This window comes from Panthera pardus, unplaced genomic scaffold (genome assembly GCF_024362965.1).
Source record: "Panthera pardus isolate Hobbes unplaced genomic scaffold, ASM2436296v1 HiC_scaffold_27, whole genome shotgun sequence".
NCBI classification, from domain to species: domain Eukaryota; kingdom Metazoa; phylum Chordata; class Mammalia; order Carnivora; family Felidae; genus Panthera; species Panthera pardus.
In genome coordinates this window covers 7,808,674-7,832,707 of record NW_026526843.1, presented here as the reverse complement: position 1 = coordinate 7,832,707, position 24,034 = coordinate 7,808,674, and the positions used below count along the sequence as shown (strand labels likewise).

The following is a 24,034-nucleotide window of genomic DNA, read 5'->3' as shown; positions in this document are numbered from 1 at the left end:
ATTATATCAAGAGGGAAACCATTATTGAAAGGGCAGAGATTGTTTATATGGGAGAGAGAGAACTGTTATATTCTAGTTAGCATTTGTTTGTGGAGGGATAACTAATTTCAGTGTCAGCACGGAGCCCCACTGGGGGCTCGAACCCACCAACTGTGAGATCACGCCCTGAGCTGAAGTCGGACGCTTCACCGACTGAGCCACCCAGGCGCCCCTCCAGTTTCGGACCTTGATCAATCTGCTAATTCTACACCCCTCACCCCCAAACTCGCATCTCAGAAGATTATCAACTTCTGACGGGGCCAGCCGCCCCACCTTTGTGTGTGAAGGGTGGCCCCCATCTGGTGTGCATTTTTCATTCCAAGAGTCAAATGCCAAAAGTAAGTTGAAGAGGTGCTTTTCAAGTTAGCCTTTTGGGAAGTGAGGCGGGAAAAGAAACAAAGAATGGGTAGACAAAACCGGAAATCGAAGTCTGGGATTATGTAGGAGTTGACCTGGGCGGGGATTTACCGGTCTGTCCGAGGAGCAAGGGTCTCTGAGGAAGGAGGCCTGGTCTTCCCTCTTTATTAAAGTGGGAAAATCGATTACTGCTTTCAGCTTTATTCAAGATAGAGCTTCCGGGCTGAGGAATTTGTTCAGGAAACGTTATCCGATTTTACCAGGCTACGGAAGATGCCAGGCTTCTGGGAATCATTTCTTTTTCCTTAAACAGTACATTAGGAGTTCAATCCTAGTGGTACATATTATCTTTGAACACTGATGAATCTTTCTGGCGTGAGCCAAGGAACACACACTTGCATAATCATGCATCAGCCCTAAAAAAGAGCATGGCTTTTGAAGGTAAATAACTTGGACGAATTGTACTGGCCGAGTTTCCTTTCTCTCCCCAGATGTAGGAAACACATGTGACACACTGGGAAAAAACACTGTTCTTGAGACAGGAGAATGAGTGTAATTCACTCATGCAAGAGCTGTGGTCTTTCTTCACATAGCAGATGGGAGGAAAAGTACGGAAGAGCCACCCCGATGTAGTGCGGTGGGGACACCGTGGGCAGGTCATTTGGCAGCCCTAAGCCTCAGTACCCACATATTACACGGAGGTAATAATGCCAGTCCCAGGGTTGCCGGGAAGTTGGCCTGAGACCACGGATGTGAAAGAACGTGGAACGGAGAACAGCGTGATCCGAAAAAGTAGTTTTATTATTCACCCTCTGAGCTATTACACAGGAGCAAGTGGGGGCTGTGTGGACGGGGAACATGGGCAGCAAGGCCTTCTGGGGTTGTCGCAGGCTAACTGCCAAGCTCACGCTGGCCTCAGGGGCGTCTGGTAGATTAGAGAGATGAGATGAAGGAGTTTGGAGAAATTTGTCACTTTATCTGGAACAATCTGCAGGGCGGTCCTGCTGCCATGGCTTGGCCCAAGCCCTGTGTTTCCCCACCAATGTGTCTAAGACGCCGTGGGCATCCCCATGGGTGGCCCCAGCGGCTCTGTACTGAAAAGACAGATAATACTTCCCAGATGTCCCTAACAGTGGAAGAGCCGAAGGGAAGGTTTCATTGTTTGGGGAAGCCAAGTGGGCCCCGTGGCAGGCCGTAAGGTGTCACCAAGGTCCAGGGGGACACCTGTGGGGCGTCAGATGCCAGAATCCTCATCCTCGGAGTGAGGGCAGGAAGAAACTCTTGGAACTGCAACTGACAAACGCTCTTGGCACAGAACTTACTCCGGGTTCGGCTTGGGATGGGGCTCAGTCAGTTGATTGTCTGACTTCGGCTCGGGTCACGATGTCACAGTTTGTGCGTTCGAGACTTGCATTGGGCCTACGGCTCTCACTGCAGGGCTCGCTTCGGATCCTGCCCCCTTCTCTCGCTCGCTCACACTCTCAAAAATAAAGAAAACATTAAAAAGAAAGTACTTCATTCAGGACAGCACGTTCATTTTGCTTTTGGCAGAGGCCGGAGTGCAGTGGCCCACAGTCTGGGTGAGGCTAGAAAGCTTCAGGATGTTCCTCGGATCTCCTCCATTCGGTTGGCAAAGTGGGGCGGCCCCATACGATACCAAAGACCCTGCTGGTAGAGGGCAAGGGCGCTATGACTTCTAAGGAGGAGAGCAGTTGGGAACAGGGAGGGTGGGATGAGCCTCTATGGTCCCCGTCCCTGAACTGCTCTTTTAAACATTTCATACGCTGGGGAGTCACTGAAGTTTGAGAACTCCTGCCACAGGACATAGGTGCCAAGGAAGGGAAGCGTAGAATTTTAGGGAGAACAGAAACTTGCTCCTGGCGCAACGCTCTCTAGTGACGGAAAGGGAAAAGGACGGTGCGGTCTCTAGACCCTCAGGATTCACAGTAGAAAATCACAGGCAGGTTTGGGAAAAGGAATTCTCTTCTTCCGACTGAAGTTCAATTAAAAAAAAAAACCACCACATTTCTTCTCTCTGGAGACTGGCTTTCTGAAAAACAAGATGAGCACGATGAGGAAGAAGCTGGCTCTGGGGTCAAATGAGCCCAGGTTTGAATCCTGACTCCATCACTGCCCAGTTGTGTGACCTTGGGCGAGTTTCCTAGCCTATCTGAGCCCCACTTTCTCATCTGTTGAATGGGGCTACAAGCGATACCCACCTCTTAAGATTCTGGAAAGGATTAAGTGAGTTAAACCCACATAAAGCTCCTTCTCACAGTGCCTGGCACATATCTGCTCCATAGATATGAACTACTATCTTGTTAAAGAGGCAGTGTCCTTATACGTCGCAGAGTAGAATTAGCCTCGTAGGGAAGCACAGGACTTCGGAGTCAGAGCAAGCAGACTCTGGCACTCACCTTGACTTGGGGCAAATGATTTAACCTCCCTAGACTGCAATTTTCCCATCCTGTGAGTGAGGATAAAAATAGCGCCTACCCTGTAGGTCGCTGCTGGTTCTCATTTTGCTTCACCTCTGTGAATCTTATCATTCTTCTCATCTCTAATGACCTTTCACTTCCTTCTACCTCAGCCAGCCATTCCCGTGGTCATGCGCTAGACTCTGTCGTCACCTACACAGGTAGCACCCTTGCCATTTCAACTTCAAACGCCGACTCTCCACCCACCACCTCCCGTGTCGTTGGCGTAAGTAGTCTTATCACTACATGTTTCCATAACCTAATCCTCCGGTCCGTCAACCTCCACCTCTACCCCGTCCCCCTCCATCGGCCTCCATTTCCTGCTTTGTGCAGGTCAGAGACCAGGCCCCGCTGTTACAGTCACTCCATTTGCAGATACCTTAGCCCCTTTTCCTCCCTCCCCATCCTTCTCGCTCGCCCGCCAAAGCCTCCCTCCAGATGAACGTTACCATTTGCCCTCTGTGCATCGCACTAGCCAAACGGCACTGAGCAAAATCACACAACCCGGCTGGTTCAACCTGCGACTCCCGACCTCGGACTTCCGCTGGGCGCTCAGGAGGCTGACTGACGACTTTCCCACTTTCCCACTTTTCGACACCGGCATTCGCGCTCTCACCCCAGAGTTGATGGAGGAGACAGAGATCGTTTGATCCATACTCTTCTGACTCCCCAACAAACAAACCAGCCGATTGATTCGCATCTGTGTCCCCTATTCTCCTTCTGTGCACTTTCCATGTTACTACGTCCCTCCTCCTAGCACGTGTCCTTGTGTCCACGTGTCCCTTCTATGGGCTCAATGAGCTCCCCCGTGAAACTTTGGAGAATCGTGAGATCATGACCTGAGCCGGAGTTGGACGCTCAACTGACTGAGCCACCCAGGTGTCTCAGGGAAAACTGCTCTTAACAAGGTTACCAAAATTTGATGCCGCATCCCATAGAAATTTCCTGCTTTTCTTGGATCTCCCGGAAGCCTCTGACCCAGCGGATCGCTCCCTGTTTTGACACATTCGCTCCTACTAGTTTCTTTCGGTTCTCCTCCCACCACACTGACTGCTCCCCTCTGCTGCTTCCCCTCGGCCCCAACCTCGGAACATCGGCAGGCTCCTGGACACTGTCCTCCACCCTTCTATCTACACCCTCTGCCTCGAGCATCTAAATACTGTCATTTACGCACCGATCCACCTCAAAGTTTTCCTTGGGGTTCCCTTCTGAGCTCCTCGCTTACATACACAACTGTTTCCGACATCCATCCACTTGGGAACTAGAGCGTATTATCCTAAGTGAAATAAGCCAGTCAGAGAAAGAGAAGTATCATATGATTTCACTCATATGTGGAATTGAAGAAACTAAACAGATGAACTGAGGGAAGGGATGGAAAAATAATATAAAAACAGAGAGGGAAGCAAACCGTAAGAGACTCTTGAATACGGAGAACAAACTGAGGGCTGCTGGGGGGGGTGCGGTTGGGGTAAATTCTTCTCCTTTCCTCAGAACTCCCATCCGGACCATTGCCAAACCCTAAGAGCTAAACACCCCACATAGAGCTCAAATGCATCCACTTTTTTTTTTTTTCTTAAGTAGGCTTTAGGCCCAGTGTGGAGCCCGACTGGGGCTTGAACTCATGATCCTGAGGTCAAAACGTGAGCTGAGATCGAGAGTCTGACGCTTAACTGACTGAGCCACCCCGGGCACCCCAAATGCATCCACTTCTATCCGTCTCCACTGCAACCACCTAAAGCAAGCCGCCATCTTTTCATGCTTCTTGTCTCCTTACTGATCTGTTTTCCTTCTTGCCTTCCTCCAGGGTATCCTGTCCGTGACGGCTGAGGTGACCTTAGTTGAGTACAACGTGGATCACCTTTAAAATCCTCCCACGGCCTACCAAGTCACTCACAACATAAAATCCAAACTCCCAACGCGACCCGTAAGACCCCGTGTCACGTGGCTCCTGTCTACCTCTCCAGCGTGGTCTTGTGCCACGCTCCACGCTCCGTTGCCCGCTGCACTCTGGCCGCACTGATCTTTCTCCATTCCTCACAGGCCTCCCCCACCCCCTCCATTTCCATGCCAACTCTTCCTAAAGCTGGCTCACCCCCCTTTATTCGGGCCCCTGCTCACCTGTCACTGCTTCAGAGAAGCCCCCCTCTGACCGCCTCGCCCAAAGTTGGTCCCCACTTTACCCCTATTTCAACACCCTATATATTTCCCTCATGGCACTTACAAGTTGCAAATGTTTTTTCCCTTTTTCGGGACGTGAGGTCCTGCCTTCCCCGCTAGATTGTTAACTCTATGGGGGCAGGGACAGAGATAGTTTCCTTCACTATTATATCATACATGTGTATCATAGCACCGTGTCTGACAAATTGCAATATCAATGAACGAGATCAATGTATCGTTATCCGGTAGACATTAAAGGAACGCACAGTGTCTATTTCTACAACGCCCCTCCCCCCATCAAAGTCCCTAAAAATTTTGGCACCGAAGTGCTTTGGGACTCACCCCCACAGGGGTGTGACGGGCAGCCCAAGGGGACTGGGCCCGTATTGGAGGGCTAGGAAGAGACCCTGCCTTCCTTCCTTTGATAAATATTTATCTGGGCCTTCACACAGGAAATCTTTCAGAACTACTGAAATTCCTACTGAAAGATTCATCCAGTTCACTTTGAAACCAGGTTAATATAAAATATACAAAGAATCGAATGTATACAGGCGACTGGGTTCCGTGCCAAATCTTACAAAACAGGAAGCGAGGGCGTAGAATCTGCGCATTTCACAAGCTCTCCTGTGCTACTCAGCATCAGCCAAGACTGGGAGGCGGGCGGCGTGCTTAAGAGCAGGAGCTTTGCTGGGGTTCCTGGGAGTTACCTCCTTCCCAGTCCCCATGCCTTGCTGCCCCCCTCTGCCCAGAGCTAATAGCCCGATGCGGGGTTAGAACTCACGAACTGCGAGATCATGCCCTGAGCCAAAGTCGGACGCTTAACCGACGGAGCCACCCGGTGCCCCTTCTGCTGTGATCTTAAGGCAAGCCCTTTCACCTGTTTGAGACTCACTCTCCTCATCCATAAAATAAGACTGTTTACTCATTCAGTCAATCCCTGTTTACCGAATACTTGTTGCGTAAGGCACGTACACAATTCACAAGGTCACTCTGGGGCCGGAGCAGGATGATGTGTTTAAGACCTGACTCGTAGTCCCCATCTGTACATGCTGCTGTTAGTTTTGGCCTATGAATAATTTAAAGCATCAAGTTTTCAGTAATTCTAAGGCTTGACATTAAATATATATATATATATATATATACTATTTTTTTAATATGAAATTTATTGTCAAATTGGTTTCCATACAACACCCAGTGCTCACCCCAACAGGTGCCCTCCTCAATATAGATATACACTATTAACAAGTACTTAGGAGACTTTATAATCCTGACGTTCATTAATTAATGTTCTGTGGTTTCTAGCATTCAGTCACTCATTCAACAAATATGTATTGACCTCTGGGCCAGCTCTGTTGCAGAAGCTAGGATGTGAGGGCACACACTTCAAAGTCTTGGCCCTCAAGGAGCGAACATTCTAGCACGGTCTACTACTGCCCTCACCCCACTCCTCGCTAGATTGTAAAGAACTTGACAACTGGGGCTGTGGGAGCCTTTCCACACACACACACACACACACACACACACACACAGCCCAGAGCACAGCCTGAGGCACTCTTCCCAGAAGTCACTCTTTGATGGCCTGCTGTGGGTTTGGTGGCTTGCTTTCCCCCAACGCCCCCTTCACCGTGGCTAATTTACATTGGAATGTAAATCCTAAGCATTTACATATATTATTTCGTTTAATCCTCACAGAAACTCAACGGGGCTCACGCTATTTTAATCCTCATTTTGCAAATGAGCCGAAGAATGGAGGGGTTAAGAAATGTGACCAAGTTTCTGAAGCTAGTAAGTAATGGGAACCCAGGCCATAAAGAGCCTCATGCCTTTCCACCCAGATTGTGCCCATTTGGATGTTCTTACTGACACCATTTTTTTTTTAAGATTTTTTATCTTCACATCATCCCTACACCCAACGTGGGGCTCAAACTTACAACCCTGCGATCAAGAGTCACATGTTCTACGGACTGAGCCAGCCAGATGCCGCTGACACCACTTTCAAATTGAGCATGGAAGGCAGCCTGGGTGGCTCAGTCGGCTAAACATCTGACTTGGGCTCAGGTCATGATCTCACGGCTCGTGGGTTCGGAGCCCTGCATCGGGCTCTGAGCTGATAGGGCAGAGAGCCTCCTTGGGATCCCGCCCCCCTCTGCCCCTCCCCTGCTTGTGCTTTCTCTGTATCTCTCAAAATAAATAAATAAACTTAAATGGTGCTTAAAAAAAAACTGAGTGTGGAGCCCAGAGTCTTGGCCTTTGGCCCCAGGTGGCATTTTCTTGGTCTGCAGAGTCCTGGGGTGGCCCGATGTTCTAGCCTGAACACTGAACTTCTGGTACAGAGCAAACTAATCCTCATGAATTTCTTCATTTTGCTGAGTCACCTGGGTTGAATCTAGCTCAGGTAAAAGAACTCAACCGAGCTGGGAGGATAGCAGCGTAAGAAAATGGTCAAGACAGCTCAGAGCCCGGAGCCTCCTTCAGATTCTGTGTCTCCCTTTCTCTCTCAAAAATAAAAAAAAAATTAAAAGAAAATGGTCAAGACAGTTCATGAGGCAACCAGAGCATGGGTTCCTTGAGAGAAAGATGAAACAAATTCCGGCTCTGACAATACTCAATAGAAATGAAGATCTTTTCAGCTGAAGAGCCTGGTTTGCACACTCCAGTCCTCTCAAGTTTGTTCTCAAGATACAAAGAACAAACTTGAGTTTGATAGTGTGTTTCAAACAAAGGCAGAACCAGAGACATACTTTCACTTGCGACGAGGGCATTGATTAGACAACAAAGCTCCAGGGACCCCAGATGGTCTGCCCCTCAGCGTACAGACACGGGGCATATTTTCCCTTTTATCAGAAGTTACAAAAAAACAAACAACAGAGAAGCTTCTGTTTTGAAGGGACCTTGGGCCTTGCTCCCATCTTACAGGGAGCATTCCCGACTTCCCCAGCAGATCCTAGACCATCAGGCCAAGTAATACCACTGACATCAACGTTCGGAGGAGAGTGTGGAGTGTGCAGTTATCGTCAGACTTGGCGATAAACATCGGAGGATGTGTCATCGTCATTTTGCCCTGATGCGCCCGGTGTGTAGTAGATGCTTACCAAACATCTGCTGAACTGGGTTTGAACCGTCTAGCTGTTATGTTTGGGAGGCGAGGATCTGCGCGAGCCGTGCTCTCACTAACTGCTGAAACAGGGCTCTGCTGTGTGTACGCACAGGCATATGTACAAACACAGTTGGCCTAATTCTTCCTCTGGATCCGGTACATTCTTACTCAAACTCTAGAAGCGACAGAGCGGTTATTTTAATGGGAAATGTGTTTTCGACGTTAGGCTGGAACCCAGGGCCTGACGTAGGTTGGCTACGCTGAACAGGCCCTTTGTGCCCTGTATGTGTAGTTCAGGGTAAAGGTGGCTTCTAGCAATTCCTCTCGGGCGTGGGACACTGGAACTACAGATAGGTATGGACTAGGGGGCTGTAAAAGAAAATTCGTCCAGAGTACAGAAGGCCAGAGGATGCAGACATGGCCCCATGAAACTATCAAATATATGTTATTACCAGTATTTACCCTGAAAGGCAAATTTTGTAGCAGGTTGAGTTGTCTTGTGGCTGAAAGTATACTTCGGGCCAATTCTCCCTCAGCCTTTTACAAAGAAGGGAGTCTTGGTTCCGGGGTAGGTACTTTACATCTCGTAAGCACTAATGAAATATTTGTCGGGAGAAAGAGCGACCGAAGAAGCGAAGGAGCCTTAAGGGGGTTTTAGTTCAGGGGGAGGGGTGGTGGCCAGGGAGCGGGAACCTGAGGGAAACCGATCAGGTTGGGGTCCAGCGTGCAAAGCACAAGCCACGGACCGCCGGGCTCTACAGTGGCTTTGAATTTTAATGTTTGGAGCAGGTGGTTGGTATAGATGGCCCTTGGTTTTGCCCGGGAACCGGGCGTCACTGCGAGTTGCCAGCCTGTTTGGAGCATGGAGTTGGAGCCCATAGGTATGCCACAGAGCTCCGTTTTACAGCCGGATTCTTTGGCAGCTTACAGCGAGGTGAATGCAGAACCCTGTGATTTTTTTTTTAGGGCGCCGCCGAAATCATTTTTCTAGGGTAAGTCCCGAGTCAACAGACTGGGGTCAATATTCGGGGCCAAGCCCATCTGGCTGGCTCCCTGGGTAACCCTGAATCATTAAGCTGTGACCCTCAGTGCTTAGCAAGTTCACTTAGACTCAGGTCTACGGAACGTTCGAGCACAACGTCCCATCCCTCAGAAGCCCCACATCTGGAGTGGGAGCAATGAGTCTTAGCACCCCATCTCATGCCCACTCCCTCTCAACTGCGACCAATCGGAAGCCAGCCCTCCGAGCGTCCGGAGGCGTTTCCTTACAGTGGGCTGAGCGGGCAGGCAAGTTGAAGGTCAATCCCGTGCTTCCGGCTGTCGGAGCAGAGCTGCAATCCTCCCACACCGCAGCTTCCTGAGGAGGGGCTAGGTATCGGTCCTGCTGGAGGAGGCTTAGGAAAGGCTCATACTTCCCGTCAGGCTGGGGCTCGGACGGCACGTGCCCGCCGGAGTAGGCGTGAGAGTAGCCAGGCTCCGAGGAGCTGGGGCTGGCCGGGGAGGGGTAAGGCCACGGCTCGCCAGACGGAACGGAGGGGCTCCCCGCCAGGGGCACCGGGTAGTGATCCATAGTCATGAGACCGGGCCCATGGAAGCTGCAGTCGGTGGCGCCGTATGCAAAAGATGCTCCGGGCTCTGGCTTTGTCCACTGAGAAGAGAAACGCCACCGATTCGGAGGCATGTCACCATCTGGGAAGGAAAGATTCGTAAGACATGTTAGGCGTTCATTGTTCGCGACGTGGAAGGAGCTTCATTTTTTCCTGGTTAATACGTACTCTTTTTCTGATGTGAAGAAAATGTAGAAAAAGTGAACCCACAAAGCCTTAACCATCATCACCACAGACCATCATCCGCCTTCTTTCTGGGATTTGTTTCCATTCAGGCCCGCGCGGCTTTCACATCATGTATATGATTTTGAAGGCTGCTTTTGCATCGTTAAACACATCCCAGATATCCTCCCATAGCGACAAACGGAGCCAACACCAGCCTTTTCAATAGCTGCCCAGTATTCCCTCCTGAGACACTAATAATGTGGCCAACAGACATGGTATTTGTGGGCAACTCAGTTATTTCCATCGTTTCAATGATCTCAATGGCACCCGTGGTGGAACATCTTTGTATATACATCTTTGCATCTATGTCCAAAGAGCCCCTCCGGGAAACTTTTCTAGAAGTAGAATTGCTTGATTAAAGGTGATTTCTGTTTGGTTGTTGCCGGCTGGCTTTATTTTACAGCTGGTGGTTTGAATGCACCAAACAGAAGGACCCCACAGAACTTTATGAAGGGTTTAACATTTGCCTGTGTAAGTCACTCAAAGAAGTCGAGGCGTTGAAACCCCATTTTCTAGAGGGATCTGGGGCATGGGGATGTTAAGACTGGACCAAGCGAGCGGAGCAGATTAGCCAAGCAGGGATCCGAGCTGGAGCCGTAAGTGATGGGTACAGAAATGGTTGTTTGCACCTCTTCCCGCAGAAGCAAAATGCTCAAGGTCAAGGGGTGACTCGGTGTCTTCTTGCAAAGTTCTTGCGGACCAGCTAACGAGGCCGGAGCCTCCTTCGGTCTCATAGACACTGTTCTAACTGTTCCTATGGTAGCAGCTGAATCTGAGTGTTCAAAAAGTCTAGGACGGCTCAAGACACGGATGGATGTTTTCTCTATTCGCAACACCCACTCAGGCAAGAGGGGAGGAGGGAGAGAGGTCTGGCACTCATCTAGCCAAGATAATGAAGGGGGGCGTGGGCGTGAGACAAAGGAAGATCGGAGGGCTGGAGAGACTGGTCCCCTTCTCTCCTCCTCCCCGCCCCCCTGCACATGTGCCTCTCCCAGCTCTCCTGAATGTTCCACTTGCCTGGATTGTGTACAAGACAAAAACAGCTGAGTGGTCTGTGCAGTGACACTGGAGCCTCCCCCCTCTTCCCGTCCTACCTTTTCATGTAATATAGATAAGAGCAAAATAAGCCCTAACTTACGCGGCACAGACATTCTACCCAACGTTTCGCACCACTCACCGTGAGCAACGGCCCGATGGTTGGCCTTTCAGCGAAACCAAGGGCAAGGGAACACATTAAGATTTGTTCTTGGGGATGAACGCCACTTTGGAAAATTGATACCTGCAGACCAGCAGCGATTCAGGATCCCGCGTGGCACAAATAGAGAAAGATTACGCTGACTTAGTATAATCGCTATGTGTGCTTGGTGTGGAATAAGGTACCACATGTCCTGAGTACACGTTAGAAACAATGTGTAGCATCTGACCCAGGCACTGAATGCTTGAAATGTGCAAGGCAGGGCCCCAGGGTCTTTGGAATATTTTGAGAGAGAGAGAGAGAGAGAGAGAGGAAGGGAGAGAATCTCAAGAAGTCCCCATGCCCAGCATGGAGCCCAATGAGGGGCTCGATCCCACGACCGAGATCATGACCCGAGCTGAAAGTAAAGACTTGGACGCTCAACCAAGGGGGCTACCCAGGAGCAGGTCCACTTGGTCACTGTGCTCAGTTTGGATGGCAGCGTGTGGGGAGGCACACTGTCCCAAATCCCACATTCACAGCAGCCCCACAGTGGGCCTTGGGGAGCCCGGGGAAAGCCGCCTTTCTAGAGCAGGCATGGGTGCTGCTGTCCCATGGAGTTGAGACCCTGAATTCTAGTGAGCCACTCTTTCCAGCAGCCACAGACCCCTACCCTGTGAACCGGGAAGGCATCCTGAGCCACAGTCCTGACTCAAGGTTGCTGCTGCTGCTGCTGCTGCTGCTAGAAGTGACCCTGGTGACAGTTTCTTACCCAAGGTCCCCCCACCAGTTACCTCTAGAGATGAGAGAGGGAGCGCCAAGGAAGACTGAAGTTTTATATAACCCCAAACTACATTCACAAGCAGAGACCAGTCAAGGGACATGTTGGTTCTGGGACACTTTGTAGCAGTAACCCTCATCTGCAATGTTTCCACTCACTCACTCACACTTGGTCTCCCCCACTAGCCAGGAAGCTTGGAGAACACAGAGATCAGGGCGCCCGGGTGGCTCAGTCGGTTAAACATCTGACTCTTGATTTTGGCGTGGGCCATGATCTCACAGTTCCCGGGATCGAGCCCCAAGCCTGCTGGAGATTCTCTCTCCCTCTCTCTCTGCCCCCACCCCACTCATTGTCTCTGTCCCTCAAAATAAATAAATAAACATAAAAAAAAAAAGAACACGGGAGCGCCCGGGTGGCTCAGTTGGTTAAGCCTTGAACTCCAGCTCAAGTCATGATCTCACAGTTCATGAGTTCGAGCCCCGCATCGGACTCTGTGCTGACAGCTTGGAGCCTGGAGCCTGCTTTGGATTCTGTGTCTCTCCTTGTCTCTCTGTCTCTCCCCCACTCATGCTCTGTCTCTCTCTCTCTCTCTCTCTCTCTCAAGAATAAATAAACATCTAAAAAAAAAGGAACACGGAAACCATTTCTCTTTTGTTCACCATCACACCCTCAAGGACTTGCATAGCACCTGGCTGTGGCTGTTGTTGATTATTACCAATTGTTACTGGGGGCTCACATTCACATGCTTCTTTCCTGGTTTGGAACTCTCCACGTAGATCCACCCAGGGGAAAGCACAATGGTAATGGCATGAGGCCGGAAGGTACCCCCCGCCCCCCGCCGTTGGCCACCAGGTGCCAGGGAAGCAGAAGCAGGTGCATGTTCAATGTGGAGGATGGCGTAGACAGTGGCTACGGCACGGGGCTCGATCCCACGACCCCGGGGTCATGACCTGAGCTAAGATCAACAGTCAGACGCTCGACTGACAGAGCCCCCCAGGCAGCCCTGGAACAGTTTTGTTTATTGAGCACTTATTATGGGCCAGGCACCTTGCTTAGCACTCTGTGTGCGTGATCTCATGTGATCCGCACAGCAAGCCAGATGCCACGATGGCGCTAAGCGGTCTGATTGCCAAACTCGTGCCCTAGGCAGCTATGTCTCCACAATATTCCAAAGAACAGAGGGAGCTGGGCGTTTTCAGGAACTACTGGCGTTGGAAGGGTGGCAGGTGGACACAATATCTCTGTGGGATTTGTATGCACCCTTTGATCCAGTCATTGCCCTTAGGGCGATTTGGGGGTAAAATCAATGATGGGTGCAAAAATTTAGCTACAAAGATATGCAAAGTGATATTTAGAATACGGCGAAAAATTGACAACAATCCAGTGTCCAAAAATTATAAGATTCCATAGATCTTTAAAAAGCATACTCCTTTGTTTTTGAGAGAAAGAGAGAGGACGCAAGTGAGAGAGGGGCAGAAAGAGAGAAAGGGGCGGGGAGAGAGAGAGAGAGAGGAGAGAGAGATTGAGAAGTGGGGCTCACCCGGGGCTCGTGTTCACCCGGAGCAGGGCTCGAACTCACCAACTGTGAGATCATGACCTGAACCAAAGTCAGATGATTAATGACTGAGTCACCCAGGCGCCCTAAAATGGATACGCTTGAGCCATTAAAATGATGTAGCAGAACATGTAACGGCACGGGAGAGAGAGATACGCGATTTATGTCCAAAATGATGATACGCTATAAAACGTAGCAGGGTGCATAGATGCTCATTTTGAAAAGATAACAGTACTTTTGTGATGAGAAAAAGTTATTTTAAGTAAAAACTGGGAAACCACGCGACTCAAAGAATTCGAGTCACAGTTGTAAAAGATCGATCCATAACTGCCAGATTTCCTTCTGTCCATCCTTTCTTCTCTTCCTCTTCCCCTTTCTGTCTCCGCCTTTATTTCTGAGAGACAGAGACAGCATGAGCAGGGGAGGGGCAGAGAGAGAGGGAGACACAGAATCCGAAGCAGGCTCCAGGCTCCGAGCTGTTGCACAGAGCCCGGCGCGGGGCTCGAAGTCACGAACCGCGAGATCATGACCCGAGCCGAAGTCGAACGCTTAACCGACTGAGCCACCCAGGCGCCCCTCTGTCTCCGCCTTTAATACAAATCCTGCTTTCTGAAGAAGTTAAAACGAAGCACCCTCCCAGCACACACGTCTTGCACCACGAAAAGTCCAACCTCTGGCCCTGTCCGATCTGTACGCATGGACGCTCCCTTCTCTGCCTTCTTGGCTAGTGGCGCTGGTCTCTTATTCATTCTCCCCAGAAACAAAGAGGATATTGTTTGTATTAGCCGAGGTTGAAACAACACCAGGGACAGCTTACAGGACACGATTCTGCTCCAGGCCTCTGAGGCGACCTGCTCAGTCCCACTTTCCGCCTTATGGTCGCCTCCCTGGGGTACCTAGTCTTTGGCGGGTCATCCAGAACCTTTTCCCTGGCGAAAATGAAAATGAAACACAGAACGTGGGCAGTATTTTCAAGTGGCTAAGAGCTCAGGATCTGTGTCAGATCAGCCTGGTTTCAAACAGACACTAGTGATCACGTGGCTCTCTGAGCCTCAGTTTCCTTCCCAGTGGATTATGGTTGAGGGGAGAGAGAAGAAGGTGGGATCTTTTGGGTCTGGCTCCCAAGGCCTTTGGGTGCTCAGGTATACATCCACTCACCTCTCAGCAGCCCTTGAGCAACGTCGCCCGGCCTGGGGCTGGGACTGGGATGGGAAGAATACGGAGCGGGATGTGCCCCGGGACCATGTCTCCTGCCCCGGAAGTGGTTAACCACTGAAGCTTCTCCGGTTACTGACTCTGAAACCCAGGAGTCTTTTTAAAAGGGGGATCATTCAAAAATAACTTCACCCTGCGTTTCCTTTTCTGAAGTACAGCCAGTATAAAAATATACATAGGTAAATTAAAACAAGTTTGATTTGGGAAAAGCAGCCAGGAAGTTCGATGGCATTTCCTAGCCATGTGGGTCTCCGTGTTTGGGCTTTGCATACTTGGCTTGACAGAGCACCCTTAGAAAGCGGCCGGGTTGGTAGTGAGAGCCTGTGAATGGGCGCCTGTTCTGTCGGCCATGGTTCAGCCAGGGCCGGGCAGCCTGGGCCTGGCCCGCAGGGGCTGAGACACTGCTAACGGTCAGTCATGAAAGGCCACTTTATGGATTTGCCACCACTTCCGAAGCTGCCTGTCTCTCACACAGCACTTCTTGTGAGAACCACTGGGGGGCCGCCCTTTTTCCACGGGGCCTCCCCCGAGGCAGCAAAGCTGGTGAAACACTTGACTCCTCACAGCAAGGAGAGGCCTTGAGGAGGACGGGCCCTCATTCGCTCAGTCAGCTGGGCCAACATTTGCCTAGCCCACCCCACGGTCTGTGTGGAAGACATCTTGACAGGCGAGGGCTCTGGGAGATTCTCACAGGGAAAACGCAAGTGGGAAGGTAGTGGGGAAGATGGCTGCCCCTCTGGTTGACCTGGGAAGGTTGGTTTGGACAAGGAACAGGGCCACGTCCAAGTTCCCTTCATGCACAGGGGTGTCACAGAATAGAATGAAGTCAGAAGGCATAGGAAACCGTACAGCCGCCACAGAGGGCCCAGAAGTCCCTAGAAAACGTGCAGGCTTCCGGGTGAGGCCTGCTGCTCTGTGGTCTTAATGCTTTGAACACAGGCCCTCATACCCACACAAAATAACACCTACATGGCACTATGTGCCAGTGGCTATGCATTATGTCACTGACTCCTTCTATAGTTCAATAATACTCAATTGTAGAGATGAGGAAACCGAGGCACAGATAGAGGAAGTGATGTGACCGGAGATCACGTTGTTAATCAATGGTGGAGCTGGCCTGGGCCCCAGGCTATCCGGTTCTAAAGCCATACATCACATGGTGTTCACTCTCTTCAGTGGCGCCTTCTATGGCGGACATCAGTAGCCTATGATCCAAATCACAATTTCATTCATTCAAGCGGTATTTCCTGACCACCTTCCATGTGTCAGGCATTGGGCTAGCTACTTGGGAAGCAGCAATTAACACAGAGTCCTTGCTGCCACGGAATTCAGAGTCTAGAGGATGGGACGAGACAAGAAAGAAAACGTATAATAAAAATAAAATATAAAAAATAAAATAAGATAGTGTAAGATGACAGAGGTTGACGGGTTGGGGGGGGGGGGGCTTCTATTTTTTAAAGAGATTGTGCAGAGAAGGCCTGGACGAAGAGGTGACGTTCCAGGGGAGACCTGAATGAAGAAAACGGAAAGTCAGGCAGTTATCTGGGGAAAGAGCGTTTCAGGGAGAGGGGAAAGGAAGTGCAAAGGGCCCGAGGCAGGATTGTACTTGGCACATCCTACAAATAGCCAGGAGGCTAGATTGGATTGAGTGAAGTAGGAGGTGGGAGGAGATGAAATCAGGAAGAGAGTGGGGCCCCATTCAAGACTTTGGGTTTGATTCCAAGACACAGGAAGCTACTAGAAGCTTCTGAACAGAAGAGAGATAGGAGGAGATTGTCGTTTTAGTGATACCATTCTGATGGCTACCTTGAGAACAGACTGAAGGGGAGCAATGGTGGAAGCAGGGAGAGCAATCGGGAAGCAAAAATCCAGGGGTGAGATGATGGCATCATAGCAGCAGAGGTGGGGAGAAGTGGTCAGAACTTGGATATATACTGTTTTTCATGTTTATTTATTTTGGGAGAAAGAGCACGTACATACGTGCACATGAGCGGGAGACGGGCAGAGAGAGAGAGAGAGAGAGAGGGAAAGAGGATCCCAAGAAGGCTCTGCAGCCCCAGTTCAGAGCCCAACATGGGGCTCGATCCCACGGAACTGTGAGATCATGACCTGAGCTGAAACCAAGAGTCTGACACTCAACTGACTGAGCCACTCAGGCGCCCCAGAACTTGGATATATTTTGAAGGTAAAACTGACAGAATTTGGGGGCACCTGGGTGGCTCAGTAAAATAAGCATCTGACTTTAGCTCAGGTCATGATCTCGCCGTTTGTGGGTTCGAGCCCCGCGTTGGGCTCTGTGCTGACAGCTCAGAGCCTGGATTCTGTGTCTCTCCCTCTCTCTCTGCCCCTCCCCTACTGGTACACACACTCTCTCTCTCTCAAAAATAAATAAACCTCTTTTTTTTTTTAAAAAAGGAGTAGTAACCAGAGAGGAAGGAGGAAAACCAAGAGAGTGTGGTGTTACGGAATCCAAATGAAGGAGGTTTTTTCTAATTATTTTTTATTTTAGAGAGCTCGAGCGGGGGAAGGGGCAGAGGGAATCTTTTTTTTTTTTTTTTTTTTTAGAAGTTTATTTATTTTGAGAGAGAGCTCAAGCCGGGGAGGGGCCGAGAGAGAGGGAGACGCAAAATCTGAAGCGGGCTGTGAGATCCTGACCTGAGAGCTGAAAATAAGAGTTGGATGCTCAACTGACTGAGCCACCTGGGTGCCCTGTGAAAGAGGGGGCAACCAAGTGCCTCGGATGACTGGTCACACTCATTCCTGGTCCGCCTCTAAGTACTCATCACACTGTTGGACGGCACTCCCCACTCCCCGCCCCCTGCCCTTCGCGCCCACGGCAACAGCAAACTCTACATCCTGCCCTTTGGTGTCCTGGGACTCGGGGAAAATCACGTTGCCTGGCTGGACAAATAACTCCTAGAAAAGCACTAAATGCTGCAAAGGTGAACACATCAGATATACACCACGTCCGCGTCCAGGCCCAAAGAGCAAAGCCAGAGTGATGGATTCTGCAAAGAGGGGACATCTTCCCCCGCAGGCAGAGGCCCCACTTGGCAGCTTTGCACAAAACAAGCAACCAAGGCCCAAGGGGGGGCCGGGCATTCGATGTGGGTGCTGGGCGAGTACAGTAGAGAGTTCCTCCCCCTCCCCCAATAGAGAGTTTTTAAAATCAACCAGGCCCTGGTCCACTGCACATTTCAGAATGGTGTTTGGAGGGGGGCGCCTGGGTGCCTCGGTCGGTTAAACGTCTGACTTCGGCTCAGGTCACGATCTCACAGTTCATGGGTTCAACCGAGCCCCATGTCGGGCTCCGTGCTCCCCCTTTCTCTGCCCACCTCCCCTCCCCCACTCACACTGGGTCTGTCTCTCTCTCTCAAAAATAAACAAACAGCAGGGGCGCCTGCTGTGGCTCAGTCGGCTCGAACTCACGAGATCACGAGATCACGAGATCACGAGATCACGACCCGAGCCGAGGTCGGACGCTCAACCGACTGAGCCACCCAGGTGTCCCGATTTTGACATGAAACTTCTAAGAAACGGGTGCGGCTTCTCATTTACAGTGTGACTCACCTGCAGCAAATACACGCGTGTGAGCACAAAGGCATCGCAGAACCGGTCTTTCCGTACAGCCTTGATAGAAACTTCCAGCTTCCTCCCACCCAGCCTGCTCACCGTTCCTCAGGATCACATCTGCACTCTGGCTCGAGGGGCTCAGTTGCTGGGGCCTCTTGACACTGCTCAGAGCCCTGGAGAAGTGTTCGTCCACTACGCTGCCGATGTCCCCTTGGAAATAGGTGAAAAGGACGCACTGAGAATTCCACTCAGTCTTTATGGGTCTCTGCAGCTGGATAGCGGTCTTCCCCGTTTCTTCCATCGTGAGGGACGCAGATGACAGCTGCAGATCGAACACAAAACATTACTGGCACCATTTTTCCGAGCGGCTTGGCTATCGTTTGGATGAGGGGCCCCTGGGGGGCAAGCACCCCAAAAGCTCTCACGATGCTTCCAGGGAACCCGGGCCCCTGAGCGGCGTCGGGGAGCTCGTCCACCCCGCTGCGCTGGTCTGAGCACCAGGAGAGGAGCCCTGTGTGATCAACGTTCAGGGACCAAGACAAGAGTCTACAAAGCGCCGAAGGGGTCCTCAAGAGCCTCAGATGAGGAGGATCCGGCAACTCCACTACAAGAACAGCAGGGAGTTAAAAAAAAAAAAAAAAAAAAAAGCCACTGAGGCCCAAACTGTAACTTGCCTCCTGGGTTAGTGCCTTCCTCCTGCAAAACAAAGGAGCCAACACTGACCCGGAACTGCATGTGGATCCCCCTCCCCGGACAGCTTGACTAAGCAATCCAGTGGGTATTCGAAGATTCCACTTTTCATAACAAGCATTGCTTTCTGCCTTGACCGCTTTCGTGCAAGGGAATGAGACACATCGAATTCTCCCCGCCCCCTGATGCTGTTGATCCTTGCACCCACCCCCCACCCCGTGCTGGACACGAGCAACTAAAAACAGCACCGGTCCTAAGGCCTCCGGACACATAAATTCTGAACCGAACACACATCTCAAGAACGAACATGCTTTACACTAATATATATGGCAACGTTGGTGAAAAGCTTTTGAAAGATTGCCAGGATGTCAACCCCCTTGGCCGCCAGATGCTCCACACCTAGAAAAATGCCCGGGACGCCGTAGAAGCTCGATAGCCCTTTGCTGAATTGCCTTAAACTTGGCTTCCATCATTGTATCCTAACCATGAGCTCCTTTGGAGCAGAGACTGTCCTCTCGCACCAAAGCCAGGACTGGGCACACAGTGAGCACTCAAGACCTCCTGCGTGGCCTTGCTTTACTAGAGAAGTAGCCTGTGCTTCTTAACCTTTGGCCCCCCCAACCCCACTTGCCAAGGTGCTCTGGCTAAAAGCACTTTTATTCATTCTTGTGAATATGATGGAAATGATTACAGTTCAATAGCTATGTTCTGTGTTCTTCTCTAGTCACTAAACAATGGCCGAGTGCCTCAATGCCATGTCATGCAGAGAAAGCACAGCGCAAGGCAATCATACCAATTAGGAGTCAGAAGACCTGGGGTTTTCCTCAGCTGTGTGATTTGGAGGGAGGCACATAGCCTCTCTGGGATGCAGATTCCTCTTGAGTAAAATTAAGAGGTTGGAGACGATGAATTCTGCAGCCCATTCTTTTAGGTTCCTAGTGTCAATCGATTGTGATGAGCAGGGGACCCTTCCAAAAAGTTCTCCTTTCCGACTCATTCTGGCCCCAGTCATAACTGGGCTCTGCCGTCATGAAGCCTTCATAACAACACAGCTTTCAATTGAGCACATCGTTCTGTTTCGCCCTGGTGGACAGCCACGCTAAGTAAGCATCACCAGGCCCGACCTGAAAAATGAACCCTTTGTATACTTATTTAAAAAAAAAAAAACATGCCAACAACCACTCTGAAACAGTGTTCGGCAGTTTCTTATAAAGTTGAACATATGCTTGCTATATATATGACCCCGCAATCCTACTTCTAGATACATAGAGCCGGGAGAAATGAAAACATATGTCCGTACAAAGACTTGTATAGGATATTCATAGCGGCTTTATTTATAGTAGCCAAAAAGTGGAAATGAGCCAAATGCCCATCACCAGGATTATAAATAAACTAGCTGTGACACTATCGTATAATGGAATGTCATTCAACAATGAAAAAGGAAAAAACTACCCATTCACACAACAGCGTGGAGAATCACAAAAATACTATGTTGGGTGAAAAAAAAAAAACACCCAGACACAAAAGACCACATATTGTAGGATTCCACTTACACGAGACTGGCAGAAATAACCTGTGGGGGTAGAAATCAGAATAGTGGCTGGCTGTAGGGTGGAAATTGGGAAGGGGCACGAGGAACTCTCACGGGTGTTCAAAATGTCCTACATCTTGAGGGTGAATGTCCTATGTGGGAGTACGCGTTTGTCAAAATCCATCAGATGGTACGCTTAAGATCTGCGCATTTCACTAAAGGTAAATTATTCCTCGATTAAAAAAGGCACATGCGGGGCGCCTGGGTGGCTCAGTCGGTTAAGCGTCCTGACTTTTCGGCTCGGGTCCTGATCTCACGGCCCATGAGTTCGAGCCTCGCGTCGGGCTCTGCGCCGACACCTCAGAGCCCAGAGCCTGCTTCGGATTCTGTGTCTCCCTCTCTCTCTGCCCCTCCCCCGCTCATGCTCTGTCTCTCTCTGTCTCAAAAATAAATAAACATTGAAAAAAAACTTTTTTTAAAGCACGTGCTCTATCCAGATACTCAGCATTGCAGAAATAAAACAAAGGTGTTATCCTTGAGCACATTATGAGTTTGGGATGCTGACTACGAATAACCCACTGTTGACCGGAAGTCTTACTGGTAACGTAAACAGTCACTTAACCGCATATTTTGTATATGTATTATGCGCTGCATTCTTACAGTAAAGTCAGAGAAAAGAAACGTAAAGAAAATCGTAAGGAAGAGAAAATACATTTACAGAGCTGCACTGTAAAAAAAAAAAAAAAAAAAAAAGACTGCATAAGTGGACCCACGCAGTTCAAACCCTTGTAGTTCAAAAGTCAAGTGTACCGTATAATATCACTAGTGTGCGGAATTTTAAAAAGCCAAACTCATAGAAACAGAGATTAAAGTGATGATTACGAGCGGCTGGGGGGCGGGTGGGAACCGGGCAAGTCTTGTTTAGGATACAAAGTTATAAGGAGTAAATAAACCCCAAAGACCTGAGACCGTACAGAGAACGCACACACAACCCTATCGCAGTATAATCCTCGGATTTGCAGAGACTAGAACTAAACTATTCCAGCTGCCGAATAGAAAGTAACTACGTGGGGTTACGCATGATCACTAGAGGGGCCATCCTATGACAATGTATACATTTATCAAATTAACACGGAACACCTTAAATGGACACAGTTGTATGAAAACACAGCAAAAGAAAGAAAAAAAAAGGAAAGCAAAGCTGTTACGGAGCATAAGGTCATGATAAATGTTGGGAGGCAGCGCTTTTTCTAAAGCCGCGGTTTACGAAATACCTCCTCGGTGCCTGAAGCTATACGGATATTCTCTCCAGTCTTTACAGCCCTCGGCGCAGGTACTATTACCCCATTTTGCAGATGAGCAATATGGGGGCCCAGAAGGGGAAATGAACTACCCAGGCCGCACAGCTAGGCTTGTGGCAGGCAGAGCTGGGATTTGAACCCTCTCTAGCTTCAGTGTCTGTCCTTTCCCCACCGTCCCTTACCTGGTGGGACTAACAGTCCCCTTCTATGAGCCTCCGTCCGCCCCAGTCTACCAAACGTAAAGGCTTGGCTTCTGATATCTAGGGAACCTGGAGCCAGGCCCTAAAGCAGCCACCTGGTTTCCTTTGGGGGATACAAGCAGAACATCTGTACACCCCTTCCAGGCGCCTCCGTAAAGCCTCTACTTGCGAGGGCTGCTTCGCACCTTTGCAGGACTCACGGCTTTACCCCTGGAAATGCCAGTGGCCACTGATCTCAGCTCAGGCTTGACACAGCTTGCAAATCTGTCTTTGCGGAGTCTCCCTGAAGCCACAGCCGGCTGGACCCTTCGGGACATCAGGGCCCTGGAGCACGGCCCTCGTCTCCTCGGGTAAAGAGCACAGAGACCACAGGCCGCTGGCCACAGCCAGGAAAGGTTATTGAGAGAGCCAGAGGCAACGCCTCATCCCCATCATCTTGGAAGGATCAGACCTTACGCAAGTGGGATCTTGAACAAGCCACAACTGCTACCTCTGCCCTATCTCGTCCTCCCCGAACACACGGACGCACGTCCCCAAGGGAAACCATGGGTTACGTCTCTGCATCTAGCTCAAGGGCAAGCGTCCGGCCGGCACCCACACCTCTGTGGGAATGTTCGTAGCCCCCTCGGAGGGCTATGAAATTCAGAGTAATGTTACCATCTACAGCCTTTGCAAAGCTGCATCTCACGGCACCTCGGGAGGAACACGGGCAGTTCCATCCCCAAATGACTCCAGGAGTGAACTGGGGTCTGGCTGAAGAGAAGGGGATACTGCAAACCTGGAACCCAGAGAAGAGCCACGAGGCGGAGAGAGGGTGGGACCTTCCGGGAGACGGCCCGGTCCCAGTCCCCGGCTTGTAGCAAAAGCCTCTTGCAGACAAAACCCTAAGGTCAAGCTTTGCCAGCTGTGCGGCTAGAATAGCATAATCACAAAAGTACCCTGGTCGCTTGCGATGTCCCCAGCACGGAAACGACAAAGGCGCCAAGCGCTCCAACTCAACCTCAAAATAATGGCCAAACTTCTGCACAAATACTCCAACAAGGACTCCTATGCCAGCGGTCTGCCTGCAGGGACGCGGTTCCCACCCGTCTGCAGAATGGTACCAGGCACCTCGGGCGGGGGGTGGGGTGTCGTGTCAGAGAGGTCGCCACTTGGCACGAAAGCCCCAAAGGGACCAGATCGTCTATCAGTGAGCAAAGTGTGGGATGCTCACCGCTTCTCCGCCCCGATTCCTTCACGGTTGAATTTCCATCACTCCTTGCCACCCCCCCCCCCGCCCGCCCCAAAGTCACCAGCTTCTCTTACCTTAACTCCTGACCATCAAACTGAGACAGCAAGATCCCAGGGCTGGGCAAAGGTGCGTAGGGGTGGTCAGAGTCGCCTGGCCCACTTTGGAGCAGCTCAGGGCTTGCGGAAGCAGGGGCTGGGGATTTTGTACCCTCCCCTCGCTACTTTCTACCCCTCCAGCCCGGGCTATAGGAGGCATTTCCTGCTGGCTATCTATTAAGAATGCAGAAAATGCACTCCGACAAGTCCTTCGGGTTGGGCACCTGCAGGAATGAGGAACAGAGGGAGCTCTTTTTTATTTCTTTCTTTTTGCATTAAAAAAAAAGCACTTAGTGATATTGTCTCTTAAAGGAGGCGGCCAGTTGTTTGCCGGAAACCACACACAGAGTCACCGGCGTCTAGAACATCAGTCACCTTCACTCTCAGGGACCGGGAAAGTGTGTTCGGCCCATCCCAGCGTTCGCCCTCTCTCCCCGAGGGAAGAAGACGGGAGCCCACACCCCGAGAATTCCGGACGTGTCACGGGCTTCCGTGGGCCCCAGAGGGAGACCAAATCTCCGCCGTCACGGAAGGAATACACACCCAGCTTACGTGCCGGGGTGTTCACAGACACGTGTGCGGCGTGTGTGTGTCAGACGGCAGTCAGTGCCGCAAAGAGCAGTGAGCCGGGAAAAGGAAGCAGGGAAGGGGGACGTACGGGACCACGGAGACAGGATTCTCCGACAAAGTGACATTGGAGCAGAACCCTGAGGGAGCACACCGTGTGCG

General features: G+C 50.6%; 1 protein-coding gene across 2 annotated transcripts; it reads right to left on the bottom strand.

Moving 5' to 3' along the window:
* Nucleotides 1–1,176: 1,176 nt before the first annotated feature.
* VGLL1 (vestigial like family member 1) lies at nucleotides 1,177–23,451 on the bottom strand. 2 transcript variants are annotated; one of them, XR_008418179.1, is made up of 5 exons: nucleotides 23,285–23,451; nucleotides 18,357–18,579; nucleotides 9,397–9,816; nucleotides 2,262–2,446; nucleotides 1,177–1,803 (listed from the first exon to the last, which is right to left on the bottom strand). XR_008418179.1 is itself a non-coding variant. In XM_053891331.1 (3 exons), the coding sequence occupies exons 2-3, from the start codon at nucleotides 18,556–18,558 to the stop codon at nucleotides 9,326–9,328; spliced, it is 693 nt and encodes a 230-aa protein (XP_053747306.1). In that variant the 5' UTR covers nucleotides 18,559–18,579; nucleotides 23,285–23,451; the 3' UTR covers nucleotides 8,685–9,325. The 2 variants fall into 2 exon arrangements, 1 of the variants encoding a protein (XP_053747306.1); XM_053891331.1 differs by lacking the exons at nucleotides 1,177–1,803; nucleotides 2,262–2,446 and having other exon boundaries at nucleotides 8,685–9,816.
* Between the last annotated feature and the right edge of the window lie 583 nt (nucleotides 23,452–24,034).